Raw genomic sequence first — 27628 nt, forward strand, 5'->3', positions numbered from 1 at the left:
AGCCTGTCTTTCTAACTCAAACCCACCAGCCCTCGCAAAATCCTGGTAAATTTTTTCTGAACACTCTCCAATTTAATGATATGTTTCCTACAGTAGGGTGACGAAAACTGTGCATGGTACTCCACCAGAGGCCTGACCTGTACAGGTCCTGTACAACTGCAACATGACGTCCGAACTCCTACACTCAATGGTCTGACCAACGAAGGAAAGTGTGCGAACTGCCTTCTTACCCACCCTGTGACATAAATTTCAAAGAATTATGTACCTGACCCCCTTGGTGTCTGTTCTACAACACTACACAGGGCCTTACCATTAACTGCATAACTCCTGCCTGTGTTTGTTTTACCAAAATACAAATTAAACTCCATCTGTCACTCCAATTGATCAGGATTCTTTACTGTCGATTGTACCACCAATTTTGGTGTCATCTGCAAACGTACCAACCACGCCTCCTAAATTCTCATCCAAATCATTTATATAAAATGTCAAACAAAGTGGAGCCAGCACTGATTCCTATAGAACATCATTGGTCACAGGCTTGCAGTCCTCTAACACCACCTTCCATTTCCTGCCATTAAGCCAATGTTGTATTCAATTGCCAAGGTCTCCCTGAATCCCAATTTATAAATGATCTAATTTAGTCTACCATGCAATACCTTGTCAAATACTTTACTAAAGTCCATGTAGACGACTATTGCTCTGCCCTCAATCTTTCTGGTTATGTCAAAAAACTGTATTAGTATTAGTCATGCACAATTTTGAGTTTTCCTAAACTCCTAGGTTTCTTTCAGTTTCATCCTCAGCTATATTTAATATCTTACAAAGACTCTGCACGATTTCTATTCTTCCTTTTCAGAAGTTTGAATGTGCATTGTCTCTTGTTGGAACCCTCACTGATTTTATTATTATTTTTATTATGTTATTGATTTTGGTTTGGAGCTGTGAACCAAGAGCCGTTAGCTGATAATGACTTGTGGATTTTGAAGCGGTTTGTGATAAAAGGAAAATAACACATCAAACAAGCTTTGTTTACATCAAGAACTAAGGTGACCCTGGCCCATGGCTCCAAGAAAATAGCCAAGGAGTCCATACCTACGTTTGTGAAACAACACATCAGGGAAGCTGTTTAAGTCATCTGGTCAGTCTTTTATTTATTCCTTAATTGTATTTATTCCTTAATTCTCTGTGTGTTAATAGGGCCTGAAAACGAAAGTTTCGCGTTTAAAACAAACATTAATTAGATTACTGTGATGCTTAATTTTCTTTCTGCTAAAGTTAATGTATTGATTAAGTAGCGAGTCTTTTGTTGAAGGTACAAAACTGGTGTCTGGAAATTAATTGTTCAAAAAGTCTGGGATTGTTTATTCAAAAGTCTGCTTAGGAGCCATTGGAGTGAATATCGTGGATCTTCGACTGTTCAATTTTACTGTATTGCAAATTCAGAGCTAGAAAGGCTGATTTGGTCTGTCTTGTAATACTCTGCACTAACTTTTATTTAATTATTCTATCTATTCACACACATTTCCCCTCCCAGTTTTGTATCGTCTACAAATCTGACCACCTTGTCTTAAATTTCTGGATCCAGGTCATTTATGTAAGTCAAAAACTGAAGTCGACACAACACAAGCTCTGAGACACTAAGTACTTTCATCTTGTTCCACATAATTCTGATAATTCTTTTCTTATGCACTTGTAGGCTCAGCAGGTACTTCCCAAGAAATAAAGGGCAAAACCTTGTCAACTTATTCCTTGCCTGAATGGCAGACTATTTCAGCCAGGAACCCAACTACTTGCATTGTATGCCGTGCCACTGTCCATTTCTGGAGCAAACTAATTACCATTTTGCCTTTTGATTCTCCAATCAGGGAGCATAAATATACTGAAATAAGCAATGAAGAATCTCTACTTTATTGGAACCCTGCAGGACTCCCAATGTCAGTAGAGATTACACTTTATAAACAATGTGAAGGAATACAGAACTGTTTTACCAGTGAAAAACTTGGAAAGACTGCTCCCTACAGATGATGAATGACCGAGTGAGGGCAAAAGAATTCATTTCCTTCAAGATGACAGGAGACCAACAGCCTCATAAAGCAGAAATGGCTATCAGCCAGAGCACGGTCAGTAGTGAAAATGTGGCGCTTGAGTGTAGGAAAAGGTTTAGTTACCTTAGGAGCAATAAGCAATATTTCCTCTAAGCTGTGTTGCTATGTAGATCAAAGTCAGCCTCTAAGTTTTTTGCCCAGGAGCTACTTCTCTCTGTTTAGTTAATCATGAAGCTACATTTCACTGGCAGAGAGAAAATATAAAAATAGGAAAGGAAATTCCGAGTCAGCAATCGTCCAGAACTCAATTCTCTATAATACTTTGTTTTATTTACAGCAGAACCTTCTTGGTATAGTTTGGGCTTAGCAGTCACCAACATACCCCTAGAACTCGACTAAACACTTCAGATGGCAAACAGTCACATCCACCTTGAAGGATGAAAACAGTGATCACTTTTCATACTTCCAACTGTCTGCCTTTTTTTTCCATTACAGGAAAGACTTCAGGGAGAGGTAGATACTTGGGGCTAGAACTGCAGCCATATAAGAGAAAGTCCTAAAGGTAAGTAGGATAGCAAAAGTTTAGGCAGTTGGTAATGAGAGGAGAGGGAGTGACCCAGAGAAACAATGACAGCATTAGATATCACATTATCATTGAGCATTTAATTGTCACTCATGTCAAAACAAGATGTGGGGCAGAATTTGCACAAGGATCATGATTATGAGGCTTTCAAAACCACTAACACACTTCTCAATGAAAGGTGCTTGAATAAGGCCTGAGTAATGATGTGCTACCGCAAAGCAGACTGCTCCTTCTCCTCCTAGGATGTCAATAAACAATGCACTCAGGAAGACATCTTCAGCTCTCCCTCAAATCCAAAGTACAAAAGTATAAGTTCCCAATCTCCACTCCCCTCTGGCGGAAGTTCCAGTCCCCTCAACAGTGCCGTGTTGTGCAGAGAACAGAGGTCTATTACAATCCTGAAGATCCATTCTGGAGCAAATTGATGAATGCCCCCTGATCAATCAAAGCAGCAGAGCTCAATCTGACCTTTTTGTTGTGCCAAATCCTATCCCTCTACAACATAATCTTCACTACAGGTCGCACTGAGGTCTTCAAAACATCTTCCAAGTTTGCCAGAAGTCAATTGCTGAAGGTACCTGGTGGAAAACCTATAGAACTTGAGGCACTTGAAATATGAAAGTGTCATGGCAGCACAGACTTTTATTATTCTGTCCCTGTGGTCACATAGCAGTTTCACATTAAGGAGATCCCCTTCTAATTTACAAATACATTTGGCTGCTCTTTTGGTGACTTCATTGCCATTAGATTCTTAGGGGGCTTGACAGGGTAAATGTAGAGAGGTTTTATTCCCCTTGTGGAAGATTCTAGGACCACAGGACATAATCTCAGGAAAAAGGATCACCTTTTTAAAGGCAGAGTTTAGGAGGATTTTTCCTCTGAGGGTGGCGATTATTTTCTTCTTTATTAATTCATGGGATCTAGGTGTTGTTGGCTGAGAGAGCATTTATTGCCCATCCGTAGGTGCCCTTGAAGGGGTGGTGGTGAGCTGCCTTCTTTAATTGTTGTAATCCATTTGTTGTGGGTCCACCATAAAATGCCATTAGGGAGGAAGTTCCAGGATTTTGACCCAGTGACAATAAAGGAATGGGGATGTATTTCCAAGTCAGGATGGTATGTGACTTGGCGGGAATGTGCAGTGTTATGTTCCAATGTATCTGCTGCCTTGTCCTGCGAGATGGTAGTGGTCATCGGTTTGAAAGATCCTATAGAATTTGTTACATCAGAGGGCTATCTAGGCTGAGCTTTTAACACAGATTTTAATCAGTAAGGGAATCAAGAGTTCTGAGGCAATGTTAGGAAAGTGGAGTTGAGGATTATCAAATCAACTATGATCTCATAGTCTAGATTTAAGTCTGCTATACATAGTAATAGTGACCATGATAGCTATCATAAATAGTTGTAAAAACTCATCCGGTTCACAAATATACTTCAAGGAGAGAAATCTGGCATCCTTACCTTGTCTAGCCTACTTGCAAGTAGAGACCCATAGCAACATGGTTGACTTTTAACTGCCTTCTGAAATGTCTTTCAAGACTTACTTTTAAGGATGGATGAACAAATCCTGGCCTTAGCAGTGGCATCCACATCTCAAAAGGATTTCCTTTGTTGTTCAAGTTTTCTAATCTAATTTTTAATTACTTTCCCTTGACTTCAGAGTGAATTTATTTTTCCATTCAATCCAGAAGTTCAACATTAGTCCTAACTTGGCAATACAGCCGCTTAAAAAATTAACTCCTCAGTAAACACCGATTTACTTAGAATGGGATGATTTCAATTAGTTAGTTTACTTGTAAAATTGACATTTTATATTGTGAAAGGGAAGTTTCCATGAATTGGATACATACATTTATTTTATTTAGCAATTGACAGTCAGAGTCCGAGAGATGTAAAGCACAGCAACAGACCCTTCAGTCCAACAATTCTAATAAATCTAGCCCCATTTGCCAGCATTTGGCCCATATCCCTTTAAACCCTACCTATTCATATACCCAATCCAGATGCTCTTTAAATGTTATTGTACCAGCGTCCACCACTAACTCTGGCAGCCTATTCTAGATATGCACCATCCTATGTGTGAAAAAGTTGCCCCTTAGGTCCCTTTAAATCTTTCCCCTCTCATCTTAAACCTATGCCCTCTAGTTTTGGACTCCCCTAACCCTGGGAAAAAGACCTTGGCTATTTACCCTATCCATGCCCCTCATGAATTTATAAACCTCTATAAAGGTCACCCCTTAGCCTATGATGCTCCAGGGAAAATAGCCACAGCCTATTCAGCTTCTCCCCATAGCTCAAATCCTTCAACTCTGCCAACATCTTTGTAAATCTTTTCTGAACCCTTTCAAGTTTCACAATATCCTTCTTGTAGCAGGGACACCAGAATTGTATGCAGTATTCCAAAAGTGGCCTTGCCAATGCCCTGTACAGCCACAGCATGACCTCAGAAAGCCTATGCTCAATGTACTGACCAATAAAAGCTAGCATACCAAACACCTTCTCCACTATCCTGTCTACCTGCAACTCCCCTTTCAAAGAACTACGAACCTGTACTCCAAGGTCTCTTTGTTCAGCAACACTTCCCAGGACCATACCACTAAATGTATAAATCCTGCCCTGATCTATCTTTCCAAAAGGTATGACCTCATGTTTATCTAAACTAAATTCCACCTGCCACTCCTCAGTCCATTGGCCCATCTGATTAAGGTCCCCCTGTATTCTGAGGTAACCTTATTCGCTGTCCACTATACCTCCAATTTTGGTGTCATCTGTAAACTTACTAACCATACTTCCTATGTTCATATCCAAATCATTTATATTACTGACAAAAAGCAGTGGACCCAGCACAGATCCTTGAGGCATATTGCTGGTCAGAGTCTGAAAAGCAACTCTTCACCACCACCTTTGAGCTAGATTTGTATCAAATTGATGGTTCTCCCTGTATTCCATGTAATCTAACCTTGCTAAGCAGACTATCATGCGGAACCTTGTCGAACACCTTATTGAAGTCCATATAGATCATGAACACCACTCTGCCCTCATCAATCCTCTTTATTATTTCTTCAAAAAAAAAACTCAAGTTAGTGAGACATGATTTCCCATGCACAAAGCCATATTGACTATCCCTAATCAGTCCTTGTCTTTCCAAATACATATAAATCCTGTACTTCAGGATTCCCTCCAGCAACCTACCCACCACCGATACCAGGCTCACCAGCTGTAGTTCCCTGGCTTTTCTTTTCCATCTTTCTTAAATAGTGGCACCACGTTAGCCTACCTCCAGTCTTCCAGGGGTCACCTGTGGCTATCGATAGCCACAGGTATCTCACCAAGGGGCCCAATAATCACTTTCCTAGCTTCCCACAGACATCTAGGGGTCCTGGGAATTTACCCACCTTCATGCATTTTAAACTGTCCAGCACCACCTCCTCTGTAATATGGAGATTTTTCAAGATGTTATTTATTTCCCCACATTCTATATCTTCCATATCCTTCTCCATAGTAAACACTAATGCAAATATCATATAATATCTCCCCCATCTTCCGCGATTCTACACATAAGCAGCCATGCTGATCTTTAAGGGGCCCTATTCTCTCCCTAGTTACCCTTTGGTCCTTAGCATATTTGTAGAATCCCTTTAGAGTCTCCTTAATCCTATTTGCCAAAGCTAATTTCAGGTGGTTGTACATTATATGTTTATGGACAATGCATTGTTGCAATATAGCAGTAAGGCAACAATCACTAAATGGTACTCAATTTTTAAAAAAATGAATTAAATAAATTATTACAGCGACTTTGACACAAAATCTCAAATTGCTTCTTAATGGCATCAACAAGTCCATTGTCAGACATTCCAATGTACAACTTTGCTCAAAAACAGTGGGAACGAATAAAGTAGACCCTTCAACAAAAAAGTACAATTATTAGAAAATTCTGTTCATATCTAAATTTCATGCATTTAAATCATCTAAAGTGTTTTTCTGTGAAATTTCATAAATAGCAGCTTGATTATGACTTTGTAGCAAAGGTGAGTTTAAAATCAAATATCATTTGCAACATTCTGCAAAGATGTGCTTATGATTAGAGAACCTCATATATGCCAATTTCCTAATGACTCATGCTGCTTAAGTTTTGCACATAACTACCTAATATTCATGGCTGATTTCCAGTTAAAGAAACAACAGTCTTTCATGTTTTATGATTTGGTTCTCCACAAAAACTAAATGACAGGATATTTTTAGCTGGCGTCACTATCATTATTCATGTAAGATGACATATTGACAGCAATGCAGATTAATTATAAATTACACCAAATGATTTTATAAATTAACATTACCTGTCACATAGCAGAAGTTATTTATGATCTTTGAAAACATATGTGCACTCTGATATATTACAGAAAGGATAGCACCAACACCCTCTTTGTAGCTTATTGCTCTGAAGTTGTATGGTATGAAGAAATTCCAATTACACTTCACTATTTCAAATCCAAATTCTCCTTTCAGCACTGCAATCATATATCCTTTTTACCACAGAATCTTAATGATTTATTTTCCATTTTCTCAGTACTGAAATTCAGCACCGACTCACTGTGAAGCAGCAAGAGAACTAAAATACATGAAGGAGTATTAAAGATACAAGACACAGCTAAAGCTAATAAACAAACAGTTGATCCAGTATGAATGGCGATTGTGACTGGGAGACTGACTGCACCTCTGTTGTTAATCTTTCAAATCTTTGATTTTTAAATTTTCTCTTATTCCCTTTTACAATGGAAGCAATGGAGTGAACAATTTCAATGCCGCATTATGGCATGCATACTTGCAGCATTTCTTTTGTACGGGAGGTTATTTAGTATTTTTACTTGTTTACAATACATTACAAATGCTTCCATGAGCTGGAATTTTTAGGGACATTACTGTTCTTCCCACCTAACTAAAATAGCAGGGGGAGCCCACCTCTAATCCTTGTGGTTATCTCTCAACCAATGTTGGGAACAGCCATTAAAGAAACTAATGCTATCTTGGGAGGAAGCACTACCTTATAAAGTTACAGCCAATTGGATGTTGGGCAGCTTTGTCATCCCAACAACACCAGTCACAATCAGTGGCCACAGACAGAAGACTTCATTTATGAGGAGAGGTTCTGAAAGTTATGACTGCTCTCCAAGGAACAGAAGAGGTTAAAAGTTAATCCAATAAACATTTTAAATAATGAAAGACTTCGATAAATTAGGTAAGTGAAAAACTATTCCCTCTAGTGATCGGATTAATAACTAGAGGTCATAGATTTAAATATGTTAGGAAATAATCAAGTGGAGAGATAAAGAGAATATTTTCTCTCCATTCAGAGGATTCTTACAAGAAAGAACGTTCCATTGGGAAGCTGGTTCCATAAATCGTTCTTAATAAAGCTACATAAGGAAGGAGAAAATACAGGGATTTGGACAAACGAAGGGGGTAGAGACTAAATGCAAGTGCTCTGTGAATGAGCACGCACAGATATAACAGGGTTAATATCCTTTTTCTACGTCAAAAGATCAGAGATTCTATTTTTTCTGGAATATAAACTTAATTATACTTAATCTTCATTTAATATTTGAGTAACAAATTAAGTTCAATCTTTGTAAATCTGTCCCTCAATTAATGTTTTGTAGCTCTGCGCAAATTTCAAAATATCCTTTGCCTGTTCCCACATGCATCCTCTTTTACTTTCTAAAGTACCTGGAACCATGCTGCTTCAGAATTCATTCCTGTCTTAGCCCAAACATGGACAAAAAACATGAATTTCAGAGGGTAAGTCAAAATGACTGCCTAGAAGACCATCAGGGAAGGGGTGAAGGGAACTTCATACCGGATGATAATACATAGCACAAAGGAACATTGTTCTGTTTTCATTTAAGAAGCCTCATCTCAGCCTAAGGACAATATTCTCAGCCCAAACACCTTTCACTGCCTTAACAGGAGCTTCTCTTCAATATAAAGTCAGAAATGGAATCTTTTGTTGATTGCACAGCGTTTAGTTCTAGAGATTACAGAATCCCTACAGTGTGGAAGCAAGCCATTCGGCCCATCAAGTCCATGCTGACCTACCAAAACCCACCCTATCCCTGTAACCCTGCATTTCTACATGCCGGGACACTATGATCAATTTAGCATGGCCAATCCACCTAATTGGCGCATGTTTGGACTGAGGACACCGGAGCACCCATGCAGACACTGAGAGAATGTGCAAACTCCACACAGACCTTTGCCTGAGGGTGGAAATAAACCTGGATTCCTGGCACTGTGAGGCAGCAGAGCTATCCACTGAGCCACCTTACGTCCCCTATTTTATTTGAAATTTCTCAAGTAATGGAACAGTTTATGGCCGCCTGCAGCAAGACAATGTTCAGCCTTTAGCTGATAGGTGACAAGAAACATATGCACACATATGAGCCCTAGAAACTAGCCTTCTCCAAGAAGACATGTTTAACCACTTTCCACTGACACGACAGTCATTGCTGAATTCTGTACCATCAAGAGATCAACCATATAAATACTATGACTAAAAAAAAGAACAGCCTGAAGATCCTGAGAATTCAACTCTCAAACCCCTGAAGTGTTTCGATAATCTACAAGACACCTGTCAACATGGTGTTGGAATACTCTCTACTTTGCCCAGATGAGCACAGCTCCAGCAACAATCAAACAGCCCTCTGCAACTCAGACCAAAGCAACTTGCAAAGACTACTTCAACAGTGCATTCCTCACGAGTTTCAAACCTAGAAGTACTAGACCAATAGATACATGACAACAAAACTCCTGCAAGTTTGGACAGCGAAGAGGGTTACCTCAGAGTACAACAGGACCTTGACCAGATGGGCCAATGGGCTGAGAAGTGGCTAATGGAGTTTAATTCAGATAACTGCGAGGTGCTGCGTTTTGGGAAAGCAAATCAAAGCAGGACTTATACACTTAATGGTAAGGTCCTAGGGAGTGTTGCTGAACAAAGAGACCTTGGAGTGCAGGTTCATAGCTCCTTGAAAGCGGAGTTGCAGGTAGATAGGATAGTGAGGAAGGCGTTTGGTATGCTTTCCTTTATTGGTCAGAGTATTGAGTACAGGAGTTGGGAGGTCATGTTGCGGCTGTACAGGACATTGATTAGGCCACATTTGGAATATTGCATGCAATTCTGGTCTCCTTCCTATTGGAAAAGATGTTGTGAAACTTGAAAGGGTTGGAGGATTTGAGCTCAGGGAGATGCTGAACAGGCTGGGGTTGTTTTCCCTGGAGCATCGGAGGCTGAGGGGTGACCTTGTAGAGGTTTATAAAATTATGAGGGGCATGGATAGGATAAATAGACAAAGTCTTTTCCCTGGCGTTGGGGAGTCCAGAACTAGAGGGCACAGGCTTAGAGTGAGAGGGGAAAGATATAAAAGAGACCTAAGGGGCACCTTTTTCACACATAGGGTGGTACATGTATGGAATGAGCTGCCAGAGGAAGTGGTGCAACATTTAAGAGGCATTTGGATGGGTAAATGAATAGGAAGGGCTTGGAGGGATATGGGCCAGGTGTTGGCAGGTGGGACTGGATTGGGTTGGGATATCTGGTCGGCATAGACGGGTTGGACCGAAGGGTCTGTTTCCATGCTGTAAAGCTCTATGACTCTATAACAAAGGTGGTTGAGAATAGATCTGCTTAAAGTCTTCAAAATCATGAGAAGTTTGGACACAGTAAATTGGGAGAATATGTTTTGACTTGTGAAAGGAGCAAGAATAAGAGGGCATACCCAAAGCAGTCAATACAGAAAGCAAAAGTGATTGAGGAAATTCTTTTTCATAGAGCAATTATGGTCTGGAATGCCTGAGAAACTAGTGGCGGCAGGTACAATTGAGGCATTCAAAGAGGAACTGGATGGCTACTTGAAAAGAACAGATAAGTTGTGGGGAGAAATCACACTACACGAAATGCTCTTTTGAAGAGTTAACACATCAAACATGATGACTAATGGCCTCCTTTTGCATTGTAATATTTCTGTAATCCCAACCTTTTTCGTCTCTGGGTCAAAGTCCTGCAACTCCCTAACCAACAAGAGTGTTTCAACTGATGGACTACAGTGATTCAAAAAGGAACTCAACACTCTTTCTCTAAAGTAATAACTCTTGCCTTGCCAGCAACATCCAGATCCAGTAAATGATCTTTTAAGAAAATTTAGGTCTTCACTCACTAATAGTTGAAGTATTTACTATATTAGTACCAAAGTTAATTGATCTGAACAACCATCTATTACAGGCGTAATTAGTACCAATACTTGCATACATCCATTAGATGCCAGTGGGAAATTATCTACTGAGATTTAAATTAACCTTTGGATTCAAAATAAGTTCCTGTAAGAATTTATTCAACTTTACAGACAAAAGATATTTATACTTCGGAGTCACTGCTAGAAAGAACAGAAAGTGAAGTAATTCATACAGAACAAAGCATTTTAGACAAATGAACCATTACTTGGCAGTAGCTCAACCATGTCATCAATTCATTGTTTCCAAAGCAATCTCATTTCTTTTTCAAGATCAACATCAAGAAATAACAGCTCGAAACCCTTCGAAAGAAAACATGATTTTGTAAGACAACTCTTCTGGTATGATCTGTTATTTTTCCCTGACTTGAAGAACATAAACAAGAAACACTGTATCCTGTCATTTCCCAACAGATTTTATTTCTGGCACCTGGTGGTTTTATTTATAATTTTGAGGATCTGCTTTTTTTTTAAAAAACTTCACTGATAACACTTTAGTAAAGAGTTAAGGAGTATATGCTGAAACAAAATATAGCAGCAAACAAAAGATTTGTTTGTTTTTGCAATTCAGGAATAAATGACTCCTACCTCTAAATTAGTAAGTGTCATTTCTCTGAAAACATAGGCAATGCTATATTCTTCTGAGTGACATGTGACATGAAAGCTGCCATATCTGCATACTTCTGGAGGATCTGGCCAGTACTGATGGCATTTCACCTGTGAAATAAAAGCAAACAACAAACAAAGGTTATCTAACTGAACAAGAGTGAAGTAGTTTATAAAAAAATTCAGAATCAAAAAATAATAAATTGAACTGATGCAATAATATCAACCAAATTATATAGTTAAAGATATTTGAAAATATTAAAAGTAAACATTTTACAGTAAATAAAACACTATAACCTAATGGTTATAGGTACTCATTTACAGGTCAACTACAGATTACACAATACATTTCTTGCCAGTTATTAATCTATTTATTTGGTCACTGTTTCAAATGCATGAGAATGCATTGTGTGATTAAGAGGAGTGATTTATATATATTAAATATTTATTTTAGAGCTTGAACTAGCAGCATGAATGTTTTGGACTGTGTATGAAAAATTTTAATAACTGTCAGCTTTTTTGGAGTCATGATTTTCAAACTGTTTATATCAGAAATCAGAAGACTAGAGCCCTCCTGCACTGATAATGGGGATTTCTTTGTATTGTGAATATTTCACAGTTGGACAGGGTAAACATCAATAGGTGTTCTGGCCTATTGTCTGTAAACCCATTGTCTGCCGAGCCCCTTCATCTCTGGATTTTATCTCCGCCTATCCACTCATCTCTCCCATCCTACTGCATCCCAACAGCCCCAGGTTCCCCTTCAGCAAAAATACCAGATTTTTCTAGCAGCTTTCAGATCTGATGGAGAGTCACTGGACTTGAAGCATTAACTCTGCTTTCTCCCCCAGGATGCTGCCAGACCTGCTGCGTTTTGTTAGCAATTCCGTATTTATATCAAACGGTATTAGCTTGCTTTTAGTTTAGAAGAATCAAGATTTTTTCTTGCTTAGGAAAAACCCATCATTTGGAGGGTTCTTGTTTTGAGCTTGTAGACGATCAGGCTTGGGTTACACAGAACATAGAACAATACATTGCAGAATAGGCCCTTCGGCCCTCAATGTTGCACCAACCTGTGAACTATTTTCAGCTAGTCCCCCTACACTATCCCATCATCATCCATGTGCTTATCCAAGGATTGTTTAATTCTCTCTAATGTGGCTGAGTTAACTACATTGGCAGGCAAGGTATTCCATGCCCTTATCCATCTCTGAGTAAAGAAACTGCCTCTGACATCTGTCTTAAATCTATCACCCCTCAATTTGTAGTTATGCCCCCTCGTACAAGCTGACGTCATCATCCTAGGAAAAAGACTTACACTGTTACCCTATCTAATCCTCTAATTATCTTGTATGTCTCTATCAAATCCCCTCTTAGCTTTCTTCTTTCCAATGAGAACAGACCCAAGTCTCTCAGCCTTTCCTCATAAGACCTTCCCTCCAGAAATGCTATAAATAATCAGAGAGAAACAGATTTAACACTTCAGGCTGTGATCTTTCTTTGAAACTGGGAAAAGCTAGAAATGCAATATATCTTTTAAGGAGGTGAAATGGGAAAGGGTGGGGGTAAAAAAAGGAAAGGACTGGGAGATATGAAACAAGAAATGAGTTGATGGGACACAGCCAAAGAAAGCAGTAAGAGGAGAACCCAGAAGAAAAAGTGAAGCTTGCAAATGAAACGTACTGATCTGACTCAATATATTTCAAAATGGAACTCCAGTATAAGCACTGCATAATTTGGGAGAAAAGAAAGAAAATGAGACACCGGAGGAGTTCCAAATAGCCAAATAATGAACAGCTGTCGTCAAAGTATAGACTAGAAAAATAACATTAATGCCAACATATACAATGAAAAGGAAATAGAATGAGGGAGTGATTACAATCTCTAAGTTTAAAACACAACATTGAGTTCCAGATGGCTGCCAAGTGCTTCGTCAAAACTGTAATTGGCTCAAACACAAAGATGGCCATCAAAATGACTGCCTGTACTTGCAGAAATGATCTTAGCAATACTAATTACTGGCAACAGAGATCCCTCAGCCAGATGTATCAACGCATATGTAGTGTGTAAATACTCCACGATCTGTGCAGATGTAGATGGCCTTCTGAGGCTAAATTTCTTCATGTCCAGGGGAGATTGAGACTGAGAATCCGAGGGAGGGGCACTAAAGTCATTCCAGCCATTGAACAGTGTAGCCGCGCAGCACCTCATAATGGATGAATGACAACTAGTGGATCTGGGTTGAATTTGGACTTGAGGGGAGGCCTGCCAGATCTAGAAATAACAGCCACTGCTTCGCTGAATGTTTGAGGGATGGCTCAAGAGACTATCCTTCCAGTTAGAAAGCAGCTATATGTGTCACTTCCGGGTGGAGCTTCTGCACTTGCACACTTCTTGCACCACCTAGAGGTACATTCCAGCAACACATTTGAAATGTGTTGTATTCACACAATAATTGGTCTTTCAATTACAAAGAATCAGATAAAATATACAACATGTAGAAGTAATGCAATAGTTTATGTCCTTTTGGGGAAATCAAAAGCTACTTTTTACATATGTTAATTGACTCTTAAAAATGAGGATTTGATTTCTGTTTAAAAAAAATGGGTTCTAGGAGGGATCATGAGACCTGGTTGCTTGGGAGATGAACAATATAAAAGAAAGGGTCTGTAAGTTATTTATAGGTATTGCAGGCTCCTGGAGCTAATTGTTGGTTTGAGCAGAGTAATTTGAGAGTTCAGAATAAGCTGGAATAATGGAAATATTTTGTTTAGCATAATTCAGAAGTTTGGGTGTTGACGGAAATAGTTAAGATGACTTTGGTGATTAATTTCTACTGGTAGTGAGTTGCATGATATAGCCAAGCCAAGAACAGAGAGATACAATACACCATAATTGAAGAATGTTTCCAGCAGGGAAGGTCTAATCAGAGATTACTATGCTTAAGATACTAGAAGTGCTGAATTTGAACATGGAGTTTGCAACCTTTGGGTAGTTGGAAGAGATTTAAGGAGACAACTTTGCTGGGAATAAATGGAAGGCCTGGAAATCTTAGCACATACATGAATCCGTGTCACAGTATGCATAAAAAGCGCTTAATCTTCCAAGTTTTATAAATATCTCACTGTGCTTTTGATTGCAAGTCTAATGGTGAAGGAGTAAAGTGGAGTTAAGATATTTGATTTGGGCAATGATGTTTATTTTATTACTTTTAATGTAACTGACTATTTACAATAGAATGCAATTTCTATAGTTCTAATTTCTGTGCAGTAAAATTCTTTTATTTAGACCGGGAGCTTCATGGCTTCATTCTTTTAGTAAACACCTGTGTTTGTGGCTTCTAAAATGAAAGTAATTTCAAAACCAGGTTACCACTCTATGGCAAGTTCATAACAGGCGATACTGCTAAATTGCTCCGTATCAGTGCTTACGCTCCACAAGAACTTTCTCCAAGCACTCTTACTCTAACCTTATCAGAATAATCTCCTTTTAGCTTCCTTCTCATGTTCATCCACTACCTTTTTAAAAGTATTGAGGCTAATCACCTCAACTAGTCTCTGTGGCAGTACATGCTATATTCTAATCACTCTCTGGGTGAAACAGGTCCACCCTTTATTGGTTTTCTTGTGACTATCTCATACTTGTAGTTTTCATCTCTGTTAACATGGGATCATCACGATTATAAATTATTGATTATACAAATGAGGCCTGTTCTCTCTAGAATTTAGAAGGCTAAAGGTTGATCTGATCAAAGCCTTCAAGATAGTTACAGGAAAAGACCAGTATATCTGTCTATAGAAACTCTACTGAAGTTACAAAAATCAGAGACTTTGGATTGTTCCAATAAATGTATGGTTTAACTCCTGACAAGCTACTAAACTGACCCACAACTCCCAGACCTGCTCCGCCTAATGGGAACCTGGCAGGCCCCCAGGGCCAACATCTTCAATCCAGCCCACCCTCTAACCACTGCCAGTGGACCCAACCCCTGAATCCCAACACCTCTACCACCATTCCCAATCCCTTTTCCCCCTCTGCTGTTAGTGCCAACCCGGATGCCCAAACCACTCATCCACACGCTGCTGCTGTCCCTCCAACCCACCCCAGTTCGACCTGAGTGCCCATGCACACCTCCCTATCTCCCCCTCCAACTGCCAGATCCCAATACCTATCTTACCCACTATCTGCCGGATCTGATTTCTCCGGCCTATCCTGATCTACCCTAGACACCTAGCTGGCCCCTTGCGACCTTTCACCCTACCCCACTAACCAGCTGGCAACCTACCTCATTAACTCATACCTTACCCCAGTTGGTACCCTAGCATTATACTTGCTAGGTACACCCCCCCAGCTGGCACCCAACACACTGGGCACAATACTTACCTGGTCCATATCCCCTACCCACTTGGCACCCAATGCTCCCAACACTCTAAAATCCCATGTACCCTACAGACTTACCCTTTGACAGCAGCTGTCAGGACTTATAAAGTTCAGAATACAACAGCTGACTGTTGTGAAAAGGGACTTTCCACTGACAGTTTGATGCTGTGAGGGAACTGTCAGAATGGAAGCATGGCTCTGCATTTCTGAGAGCGCCTCAAGCAGATTTTCCTCCCAGAAATGCAGAGTTCCCTCATTTCATAAAAAAGGCAACACTAGAAAATCTGGCCCAGTAATTTCAGTGCTTTGTGAATCCATATTCACAGCTTTTTCTGCTCCTCTACCCCATTTAGATTTTGGAGGGGAATGCAAAATAACATGCATCTGCTGGCCATATTAATACAGCCATTTAAAATAATGTTCTATTTCACAGTATGATAAACCTTTCATTTCTGAATAAATCCAAATAATGCTAACATTTTAGATTTCAAATGAGACAGAAAATGGAAACAAAGTCATCTTCCTGGGCACGTAATGTGGAGCTATACAACTACCAGAATCAAACTTCCAACTCTAAATGAAAATCAGAGGATATATTCCTTATGAAAATGATTGAATAACCAATAACATCATGTCTCTAATTCAGCAACCCCACCTGTTTCTCATCTAGGAACAACTTTCCAGGAGTCAATCTCTTAAATCAACATAATACCAAATAATAATTATAATAACTTCCATGTGCTTTGATTGCATCTATCCCACAATCTACAATTAAATTTTAACTCAGAAAATTAAATTATATACAAAAATACACGAACAACAAACTAGATATTTGTGACAAATTTGTACCTCAGGACACTTTATCACAATCAAGTTACTGTAAAAATACATAAATACAAGCAGTGTCAAATTCAGTCATTATTTCCATAACGAGATCTTGCTCATCCTTCATTGTCAATGAGTCAGAACTTGTCTTAGATCATCATCTAGACACTTTTAGTGAAATGCAAAGAAAATTTGCCACTATATTCTACCTTTCTAAAAATATAACAATCTGCTGAGAGTTCCTTGCGTTCAGCAGATATATGAATATGCTTTTAGACCAAAGCTTTAGTGAGAAATAAATACTTAAAACATATTTTACTGTTGAAAGAAGACATTTTGACAAAGCTTTTTGTTTAACACTCATCAGAACAAATACAAGAATGTCAAGCTTCAAACAGTCTCAATTTCTAGCACTGAAGAAATGTGAATTTTGATTGATGACAAAGCAACTCCAATTGCTTTCTTTGTAATATTACCTCGACCAATGTAAAACAAAAAGCTCCCTAACCTTGTGGCAAATTTAAAAAAGGTGCATGCTTGAACATATTCTTTGTCTGCAGTAAAAGGGACTTTACATATCAACATTTTTAGGGACATTGTGGCGGGGGTGGGGGTGAGCTAAGAGCCTTTGGGGGCACTGGAGAGACTGACTGAGGTTTATTGTGTCAAAAATGTAAAACTGTAGAATACATTCTAAATCTGATACATAAAAACTTGTTACCATTTTTGCTCCTTCTTAGAAAGGCGGAACATTTCATTAGACAATTTAAATTGGGCTCCCACAGCACAGTTGGAAACCTATTTTACATTCAGTGGTTGTCAGTCCTGTTACCCAATAAACTTGGCAGCTCAATAGAGACTTGAGAGCTTATGGTTACAGGTGAACCAGGTGACACCAGAGTGTCACTCCCAGCCCCTCAAGGAAAACTTCGGCTGACAGTAGCCTTACCTTGTTGCTACATTGAGCAAAGCAGCATTGTTGAACTCTGATCCAGAGCCTCATGCGCACAAATTGTTAATATCCACTATGTCACCCAAAGATAATTAAAGCAAGGGATATAGGGTATAACCTTAAGAGTGTGGCAGTACATTAGGCTGAGAGATTGTGAAAATAGTAAAAGAGAGAACTAAATTCTGTTTCTGAATGCGCATAGCATTCATAACAAAATGCATGAATTGACAGCTCCAACAGAGGAGCAAGTGAGAGGATCCCAAGTCACTAAGAGGAGCAGGTGACAGCTGGATCCCAAAACAAGTAGTGAGCAGAACCTAGAGGTAAAGTGTGAGACAAGCAGTCACAACACCAAGAGGAGTGGGTGAGGGGAGGACCCAAGGCTGTCCAGTCTGGTCTGTGGATCCAGATGGGATTGACCTTGTTCTGAAAAAATCAACTGCAGAACCTCCCAGCTATATGCCCTACAAAAATTTTATAAATGTCAAGATTATTATACAGAGAAACCTTGATTATCCGAAGCATGCAAGCAGAGAGTATTTCATTTGGTTAATCAAACGCCGGATAACATAGTCAGCCACACATCAGGACCTTGCGATCTTGTTCGGATAATCAAATGCTAAATAATCAATGCCGGAAAGCATAGTCAGCCATGCATCAGACCTTGTGATCTTGTTCGGATAAGCTGAAATTCGGTTAATCGAATACTGGGTAATTGAGGTTCCTGTATATTGTTTTGAGGTAGAGTGGAACATCGTATATTGATAGAAAATTATTTCAATAGCATTTCTTGTAATTCTCAATTGAATTGTTGTGCCTTCAGGCTGCAAACATTAGGAGTATCACAGTTGTATCATGGCACTGAGGGTGGAACATGCTTTATGGACTAATTGAATTTTGTTGCACTTTAATTTTCTAGTCTTTCAAAATGTCTTGCACTGTACTTGCACAAATTTTATTGATAAAGCATTTTTTGGAAACAAAGTCAAGAGTAATATCACAGAAAAAGCAGGTGGTCGATGAATATTTAACTCACTTATCATTAAAATGCAAGTACGTTTAGTTATAATATTTTATTAGAATAAAGCTCTTTAGGTTGGCTGATGAGGATATCCTAACTAGGGAATTTCAATGGGGTGAGTAGAACATTTATTGACACAGCAATAAGCAAAGAAGTCTAGAGAAATTAATTAAAATGTGATATGCAAATTAATTAATTAATTACTATAAAGATGACACGGCAAGAGATGCTGGTATAATCCAGGACAAACACATCTACCATAGGTGTCTACAGCTGGAAGAACTTCAGCTCAGTCATTAAGCTGAAGGTAAATCAGGAAAGAGAACATTTATGTAAATACTGCTCCAAGAGGCTGTCAGACCTCTTAGCAGAGTGTCTAATAATATGGCCCTCAGCCAGGGTCAAGAGGAAGTGACTCCAAGTGAGGTCAATGTGGATGGAGAAGACAGAATTGGCAGAGTGTCAGTACTTGCAGTTATCTGTCAGGCGTGAGGTACTTACAGCCTGTACTAAAAAAAAGTGGGTTCTGATAGATAATGAACTGACTATGGTACCATTGTACAGGAAGCCATCTGTATTCATTCTTGAGAAGAACAAAGTAGGTATAGGAATTAGGGACAAAAAAATGTGATAAGCTTAAACAAATCAGTGTTGAGAGGGATGAGTTATTAGCAGTTTTAGTTGGTTTACAGCTGGATAAATCCCCAAGCCGAGACAAGATGTATCCCAGGTTGCTGTGGGAGACATGGGAGGAGATTGGAGGATCTTCCATTAATCTTTAAATCCTCACCTGCTACAACAAAGGAACCAGAGGAGTGGAAGATAGCTAATGTGGTACCATTATTTGAAGAATGGTACAGATAAACAATGGTACAGATAAACCAGGGAACTAAAGAGCAGTGAACCAAAATCAGTGGTAGGAAAACTATGAAAACAATTCTGAGGGACAGAATTGATCTCCTCAAGGATAGTCATCTTGGGGATGATGACAGTTATGGGGAGAAAACAGGAACAGGGTATGAGTTGGATGCTGAAAAAGTGTTGCTGGAAAAGCGCAGCAGGTCAGGCAGCATCCAAGGAGCAGGAGAATCGACGTTTCGGGCATGAGCCCTTCTTCAGGAATTAATCCTATGAGTTGGATGGTCAACTATGACTTTCTCCTCTTATGTTTCTACGTAGATTGGGCAAACAGTATTTGTAAAGGCAGAAAATGAGTTCATTGAGTGCTCCCAGGACTGTTTCTTAGAGCCATGTAAAACCAACCAAGGGACAAGCTATTTTTAACCTGGTAAGGAGCAATGAGACAGGATTAATCAATTAACTCATGATAAAGGAGCCTCAGTGATCAAACTCAGTAGAACTTCTCATTCAGTTTGACAGGGAGACATTTGGTTCTAAGGCTTATATAAGTAAGGTTGCTATCTTGATATGAAGGCATAACTAGGTAAAGTGAACTGGGAAATTAAGTTAAAAGTAGAAACTGCAGAAATGCAAGGGCTCATATTAGTGAGATATTTAATATCTCACAGCAAACATTTATCCAATGAGAAAGACCAAAAAGGATGGATCGTCTAGGCTAAGAAAATTAAAGGTATCATTGAACTGAAAGGAACACTGCACAATTTTGCACAGGTTAGTAGGTGGCCATAAGACTTGGACAGATTTTATGGACCAGCAAAGAATAACTAAAAAATTCACTTACACTGGAAACAACAAGAGATGAAAGGGACATGGGAATTTAAAACAATCACATCACCATGAAAAAGCTGCTGGGCTAATTATTAGTCCTAGGTCTGACAAGTTTCTTGAAGCAGATGGCATACACCCTAAACTCTTCAAAGAAGTGGTTACAGAGACAGCAGAGAATTTGTTATAATCTTCCTAAATTCTTTACATTCTGGAAGAGTCCCAGCAAATTGGAAATACCTAATATAACATGATTATTCAAGGAAGGAAGGAGACAGAAATCCAGAAACTCTTTCAGTTAGCACAGCATCTGTCATAAGAATTTGCTAGAAACTATTATCGAGGAAGTTATAACAGGATACTTAGAAATTCGTAATACAATCAGGCAGATTTTTGAAAAGGAAATAGTGTTTAAGTCATTTATTAGCGTTCTTTGAGGAAGTAACACGAAAGGTGCAAGGAATGAGAACCTGAGAAGATGGTGTGTTTTGATTTACAAATATGCCACAGCCATTACTACACAATACGATCTTAATTTGTATAAAAGGTAACATATTAACACAGATAAAGAATTGGTTAGCTAACAAGCAGCACAGAGTTTCTCAGGCTAGCAACTGGATTGTCACAGGGACTACTGCTTTGGCTCCAACCTTATATAATCACCATCAACATTTTAGATACATGACAGTGTATGGAAGTTAAATTTGCCAATGATACCAAGGTAAATAGTTAACAAGGGGAGATAGGGAGTGTGCAAAGGGATATAGACAGGATAAACCCGTGAATAAAAATTTGATCGATGGAAAATGGCAACTTCTCCATTTTGGCAGGAAGAATAGAAAAGCAGTATGCTATTTAAATATGGAAAAATTATTGAGATCAGTGTTATAGAGATCTGGGTATCCTGGTACACGAATCACAAAAGATTTGCAATAGCAGCAAGTAATTACAAAGGCAAATAGAATATTGATGCTTACCGCAAGAATGTTGTATGAAAGTAGGAAAAGTTTACTGTAGCATTACAGGACCTTAGTGAGATCATATCTGGACTGTTCTGTACCACTGTGGTCTTCTTATTTTAGAAAGGACAAAGCTGCATTATAAACAGCTCAAAGGAGGTTCACTTGACACATTTATAGGATGAAGGACACATCCTGCGACGAAAGGTCAAACAGGTTAGACCTTTACCCATTGGAGTTTTAAAAAATGAGGCATGATCTTACTGAAGCAGACAAGACAGGATTTGCCAGGGTGGATTTTGAGAGATCTTTTCCAATTTAGGACAGACTTGAACTGGGGAATACTGTTTAAAACTGGACCTCTGATTAAAAGGAGGAATGTTGTCTCTCCAAGGGTAATTACTCTGTAGAATCTAATTGACCAGAAAACATTGGAGGCTGGCTCATTGGATTTACTCAAGAGGGACAGTTTTTTTTTTGAAAGATAAGGGAGTCAAGGCTTATGAAAGGCAGACTGAAACATAGAACACAAAACAACCAGATCAGCTATGATCTTGCTGAATGATAGAGCAGGCTGGAAGGATCAAATACCTGCTCATGCTCCTAACTGTTACATTCCTATGTAAATAACTCTATATGACCATTAGAGAGTTGTGGCTGTCAGATGATGAAAACTGGGAGCTGAATATTTAAGGGTATGTGACATTTTATAATTACAGGGAACTAAGAAAAGGTGGACAGGCAGCTCTTTTAATTAAAGATATCATGTAATGCATATGTTGGTATGGCCAACCATAGAACTCCTATAGAATAGTAGTTAAAACAAATAGCTTGATTTTAAACATTAACAAAATCACTCTACTGCTGTTAGAGGAGTAACTACATAAGTAGATTGATGACAATAAAACTATGTGGTTTCCTTCCAATACATGATATATAAATAAATAGTTAATATGTAATGTGTAATACTGAGGCAAAGAGAAAAGTTTAAATTAACAAAGTAAATCAGAATTAAGAATACAATATATTTTATGTTTTCAAAATCTTGGATATGTTCATGAGTAAAGATAAAATGAAACTTTAACAGAATTCACTCAGGAGAGGCCAGATGTAGGGACAAAATTTAGCAAGATTGTCTTTGAGGTTCTTGAGCAGGCTGATATAGGGAGTGAGGAAGTATTGGTGGGTATGAAAGTGGACAAATTCCCAGTTCCAGGCAAGTTGTACCTCAGACTGCTGTGAGAGGCAAGGAAGGAAATTGCAAGGCGCCCTGACCGAATTTTTAATTCCCCTCTGGTCACCGGACTGGAGCACAGCTAATGTGGCTCCTCTTTTTAAGGAAGAGTGGTAAGGTATGCTAGGGAATTACAGACCAGTGAGTTTCACATCAGTGATAGGAAAATTATTGGAGAAAATTCTGAAGGAAAGGATTAATCTCGATTTAGAGAAGCAAACTTTGATAATCAGCAAGGATTTGTCTGACGGAGGTCAACCCTAACTGATTTGGTTGAATGTTTTGAACAGTTAACCAAATGCGTAGATGAAGGTAGTGCAGTTGATGCAGCTAACTTGGATTGCAGCAAGGTCCCACACGGGAAACTGAAAGTAGGTAAATATGTGGGATCCAGGATAACTTGGCAATTTGGACCCAAAACTGGCGAAGTGGCAGGAGAAAGAGGGTGGTCATAGAAGGCTGTTGTGTGACTGAAGGCCAGTGTCCAATGGAGTACTGCAGGGATAGTTGCTGGGTCCCTCATTGTTCATGGTATATACAATATAAACAACATAGGTAAAAGTGTAGAGGGGGGAGTATGATAAGTTTGTGGATGGCACAAAGACTGGCTGAGTGGCTGACAGTGAAGGTGGTCTAAGATTACAGAAACCTATAAATGGATTGGGCAGATAGAATTGAACCATAAATATGAGCTGATGCACTTTGGAAGATGTAACAAGGGAACACTCATGAATGGCAGGACACTAGAAATCTCAGAGGAAGAGGTATCTCAGAGCGTCTATCCACATATCCCTGAAAATGTCAGGTAAAGTTAATATGATAGTTAATAAGGCAAACAAAACACTTGTGTTATTAGTCGAGGTATAAATTATAAGAGCAGGGAGGTTAGGTTGGACTCCACAGAACTTTAGTTAGACCACAGCCGGAGTATTGGGTGCTGTTCAGGTCACTATAGGAACGATGTGATTGCGCAGGAGGAGGTGCAGAGGAGATTCATGAGAATGTTACCTGGGATGGAACACTTTAGCCGTTAAGACAGATTGGTTAAGCTCAGGTTGTTTTTTTTTGAAGCACAGAGATTAAGGGGAGACCTGATAGAGATGTACAAGATTATGAGGGGCAATTGTTCCCCTTAGTTGAAGGATTAATAATAAGGGGACATAACTGGAAGGAGAAAAGCAGAAGATTTGAAGAAAACAGTATTCACAAAGAGGATGGTGGGAGTCTAGAATGCACTCCTTGGGAGAATGGTTGAGGTGGTTAACTTCACAACCTTTAAAATAGGTATTTGAATGAGCACTTGAAATGCCACAACATTCAAAGTTTTGGACCAAGTGCTGGAATTTGAGATGAGTGTCGATTTAGGATAGTTTGGCAGTACAGATCTGATGGGCCAAAGGGCCTTTTTTGTACTGTATGATTGCATATTTGAGTGCAAACAATTTGAAGAATTTTTTTTTGTATCTTTAAGAGTTGACCGCAACAATGCAGTAGCATGTTCTGGCCACTAAGTGGTAGGAGTTTCTCAGCTACTATTTCTATTTTGTTTCTTTCGTTTTCAGGAAAGTGTTTCAATTTCTCACTTTATTTGAAATATTTAACTGTTTACATATTAGACTTAGATTATAGGTTATTCTAAGTTTTATGTGCTCCATTCATTAGAGTTCAGAGTTTGGAAAAAGAATGTTCTGACATTTCCCTTTCTGCTGCCCATGCTCTCTGCTATGTTTCACCGAACAAATTTCTCCACTTCCCAGCATATGGAATAATATATTCACAGCATGTCCCAGGACTTTGTTGCGAGAGATGACAACATTTACAACAAAAACCAAGGCTCTCTTGTGTGAGGGCTCAGGTCTGATAATCTCAAACTTGATTGAATTTATTTGAAGAGGTGACCAAGAAGATAAATAAAGGCAGAGTGGTAGATCACGTGGGATCCAGGGAGAGCTAGCCAATTGGATACAAAACTGGCTTGATGGTAGGGTGGTGGTAGAGGGTTGTTATTCAGACTGGAAGCCCATGACCAGAGGTGAACTGCAAGGATCGATGTTGTTCATCATTTATATAAATGATTTTGATGAGAACATAGCAGGTATTGTTAGTAAGTTTGCACATGACACCAAAATTGGCGATATAGTGGATAGTGAAGAAACTTATTTAAGATTACAACGGGAACTTGATCAACTTGGCCAGTGAGCCAGTGAACAACAGGTTGAGTTTAATTCAGATAAATGAGAGGTGTTGTATTTTGCTAAGTCAAACCAGGGCAGGACATGTACAGTAGGGTCCTCGTTTGTGCTGTCAAAACTGAGAGCGCTAGGGGTACAGGTACATAGTTCCTCGAAAGTGTCGTCACAGGTAGACAGGGTGGTGAAGGCAGTGTTTGGCATGCTTTTGCCTTCAAAGTGAGATGGAGTACAGAAGTTAGGGTGTCATGTTACAGATGTACAAGACATTAGTAAGGCCACAGTTGGAGTACTGTGTACAGTTCTGGTCAGCCTATTAGATGAAGGTTGTTATTAAACTGGAAGGGTGCAAGAAGGAAGGACTTACAAGGATGTTACTGAGACTGGAGAATTTGAGTTGTAAAAAGAGGCGAGATAGGCTGGGACTTCTTTCCCTGGAGCATAGGTGGCTGAGGGCTGACCTTACAAAGATTTATAAAATCAAGACGGGCATAGGTAAGGTGAATAGTCAAGGTCTTTTCCCCAGGTAGCAGAGTTCAAAACTTGAGGGTACAGATGAAGGTGAGATGGGAAAGATTTAAAAACGACCTGAGGGGCAACATTTCTTTTTTTTTAAAAAAAAGAGGGTGATGCATATATGGAATGAGTTGCCAGAGGAAGTAGTCAAGGTGAGTACAATTACAACAGTTAAAAGACAGCTGGACAGATACATGGAAAGGAAAGGTCTACAGGGATATGGGCCAAATGGGACTGTTTCAGCTTACAAGACCAGGTCAGCATGGATGAGTTGGGGACTCTAATTTCCTTGTGGAATAGGATTTCTACATGCACAGATGTGAACAACTGCTTTAAGAAAGGAGACTTCTTTGAAAATAAGTATTAATTTCTGTAGGGACTTTAAGTGTAAAGTTTGGGGAATAGCTTAAAGTTATTTGATCAAACGGAAGCGGCACGGTGGCACAATGGTTAGCACTGCTGCCTCACAGCGCCAGAGACCTGGGTTCAATTCCTGCCTCAGGTGATTGACTGTGTGGAGTTTGCACATTCTCCCCGTGTCTGCGTGGGTTTCCTCCGGGTGCTCCAGTTTCCTCCCAAAGTCCAAAAATGTGCAGGTTAGGTGAATTGGCCATGCTAAATTGCCCATAGTGTTAGGTGATGGGGTAAATGTAGGGGAATGGGTCTGGGTGGGTTGCACTTGTTGGGCCGAAGGGCTGGTTTCCACACTGTAAGTAATCTAATCTAAGCAATTTGGCTGCTGGTATAGGTGCTCTGTTGAGGAAGTCAATGGTGGCCTCTCTTATTGGAAGGTAGAGAGACTGCAGTTGATGCCAACTGGATGCTTAGGCCTGAAATGACAATATGGTGCAAAACTGACGGAAGAGTGTGTGTTAGATGAGCTAGAACCATAAGTCATGTAAGCATGCAAGCAAGTATTTTTAAGTAGCAATAACTTGCAGAGTTACTTAACAGGGTCATGCTCAGTTTTCACCCAGCAGCAACATAGTAATTACAGATCTCAATATTTATGATTTTTCTGGATTTTGATGCTGGAATAATCTGATTTTACAGTGCATGAGATAGCAGGCTAAGTCTGATTTATGCATTAAAATGGCAAATAAGTTCTATTTGCTTAAATTATGAAAGGAAAAATATCAGAAATAGGACTAGGTAATACAGTTCCTCAAGTTTTCCCCACCATTTACTACGATGCTAGCTGATCCTCTGGTTCAATCTATTTTCCTACTATGCAGGACTTTCCATGTCCTTTTCCTTGATTCCTCAAGATGATTAAAAAAATGTCAATCTGAATCTTAAATATTCTCAGTAATGGAGCAGCCACAATCCTTTTGGGGTGGGTTGGGGAGCAGATAATTCCAAAGATTTAGAGCCTTGAGGGCAGATCTTCCTTCTTCTCAGTCCAGTGTGATAGACACTTTATTCAGAGATTATGTTTCTCTGTTTCAGACCTCCAGGCCAAAGGGAAAAAAGGATCCTCAGTCAGAGGAAACAAGCAAACTCCTTTCATCCTTTTAACACTTTTCATTCTTGCAAGTTTCAATGTGATCATCTCTTAAGCTTTACATTTCCAGAGAGGTTATGACAAAATTACTCAGCAACTCCTTGTATGGCAACCCATTCATCCCAAGTATCTATTTAGTGAACCTATATTGTATCACCTCCAATGCAAGTGTATCTTTCACCAATATATAGGGACCAATACACTGCACATGACACTGCAATTGCGGTCATAGAGTCAGAGATGTACAGCATGGAAACAGACCCTTCGGTCCAACCCGTCCATGCCGACCAGATATCCCAACCCAATCTAGTCCCACCTGCCAGCACCCGGCCCATATCCCTCCAAACCCTTCCTATTCATATACCCATCCAAATGCCTCTTAAATGTTGCAATTCTACCAGCCTCCACCACTTCCTCTGGCAGCTCATTCCATACACTTACCACCCTCTGCGTGAAAATGTTGCCCTTAGGTCTCTTTTATATCTTTCCCCTCTCACCTTAGACCTATGCCCTTTAGTTCTGGACTCCCCGATCCCAGGGAAAAGACTTTGCCTATTTACCCTATCTATGCCCCTCATAATTTTGTAAATCTCTTATCAGATCACCCCTCAGCCTCCGATGCTCCAGGGAAAACAGCCCCAGCCTGTTCAGCCTCTCCCTATAGCTCAAATCCTCCAACCCTGGCAACATTCTTGTAAATCTTTTTTGAACCCTTTCAAGTTTCACAACATCTTTCCGATAGGAAGGAGACCAGAATTGCCTGCAATATTCCAACAGTGGCTGAACTAATGTCCTGTACAGCCACAACATGACCTCCCAACTCCTGTTCTCAATACTCTGACCAATAAA

The 27628-nt window shown here is 39.5% G+C and overlaps 1 protein-coding gene across 7 annotated transcripts in view; it reads right to left on the minus strand.

The window, feature by feature from the left end:
• Positions 1-27628, minus strand: part of LOC122549888 (tyrosine-protein phosphatase non-receptor type 3-like) — a 218108-nt gene that overhangs the window by 22517 nt on the left and 167963 nt on the right. For all 7 annotated transcript variants that reach the window (XM_043690065.1, XM_043690067.1, XM_043690062.1 and 4 more), the window contains one exon: positions 11496-11624. In XM_043690065.1, the coding sequence (XP_043546000.1) occupies positions 11496-11624 (129 nt within the window). The remainder of the gene's footprint in view (positions 1-11495; positions 11625-27628) is intronic.

Source organism: Chiloscyllium plagiosum, chromosome 5 (genome assembly GCF_004010195.1).
Source record: "Chiloscyllium plagiosum isolate BGI_BamShark_2017 chromosome 5, ASM401019v2, whole genome shotgun sequence".
NCBI lineage: Eukaryota > Metazoa > Chordata > Chondrichthyes > Orectolobiformes > Hemiscylliidae > Chiloscyllium > Chiloscyllium plagiosum.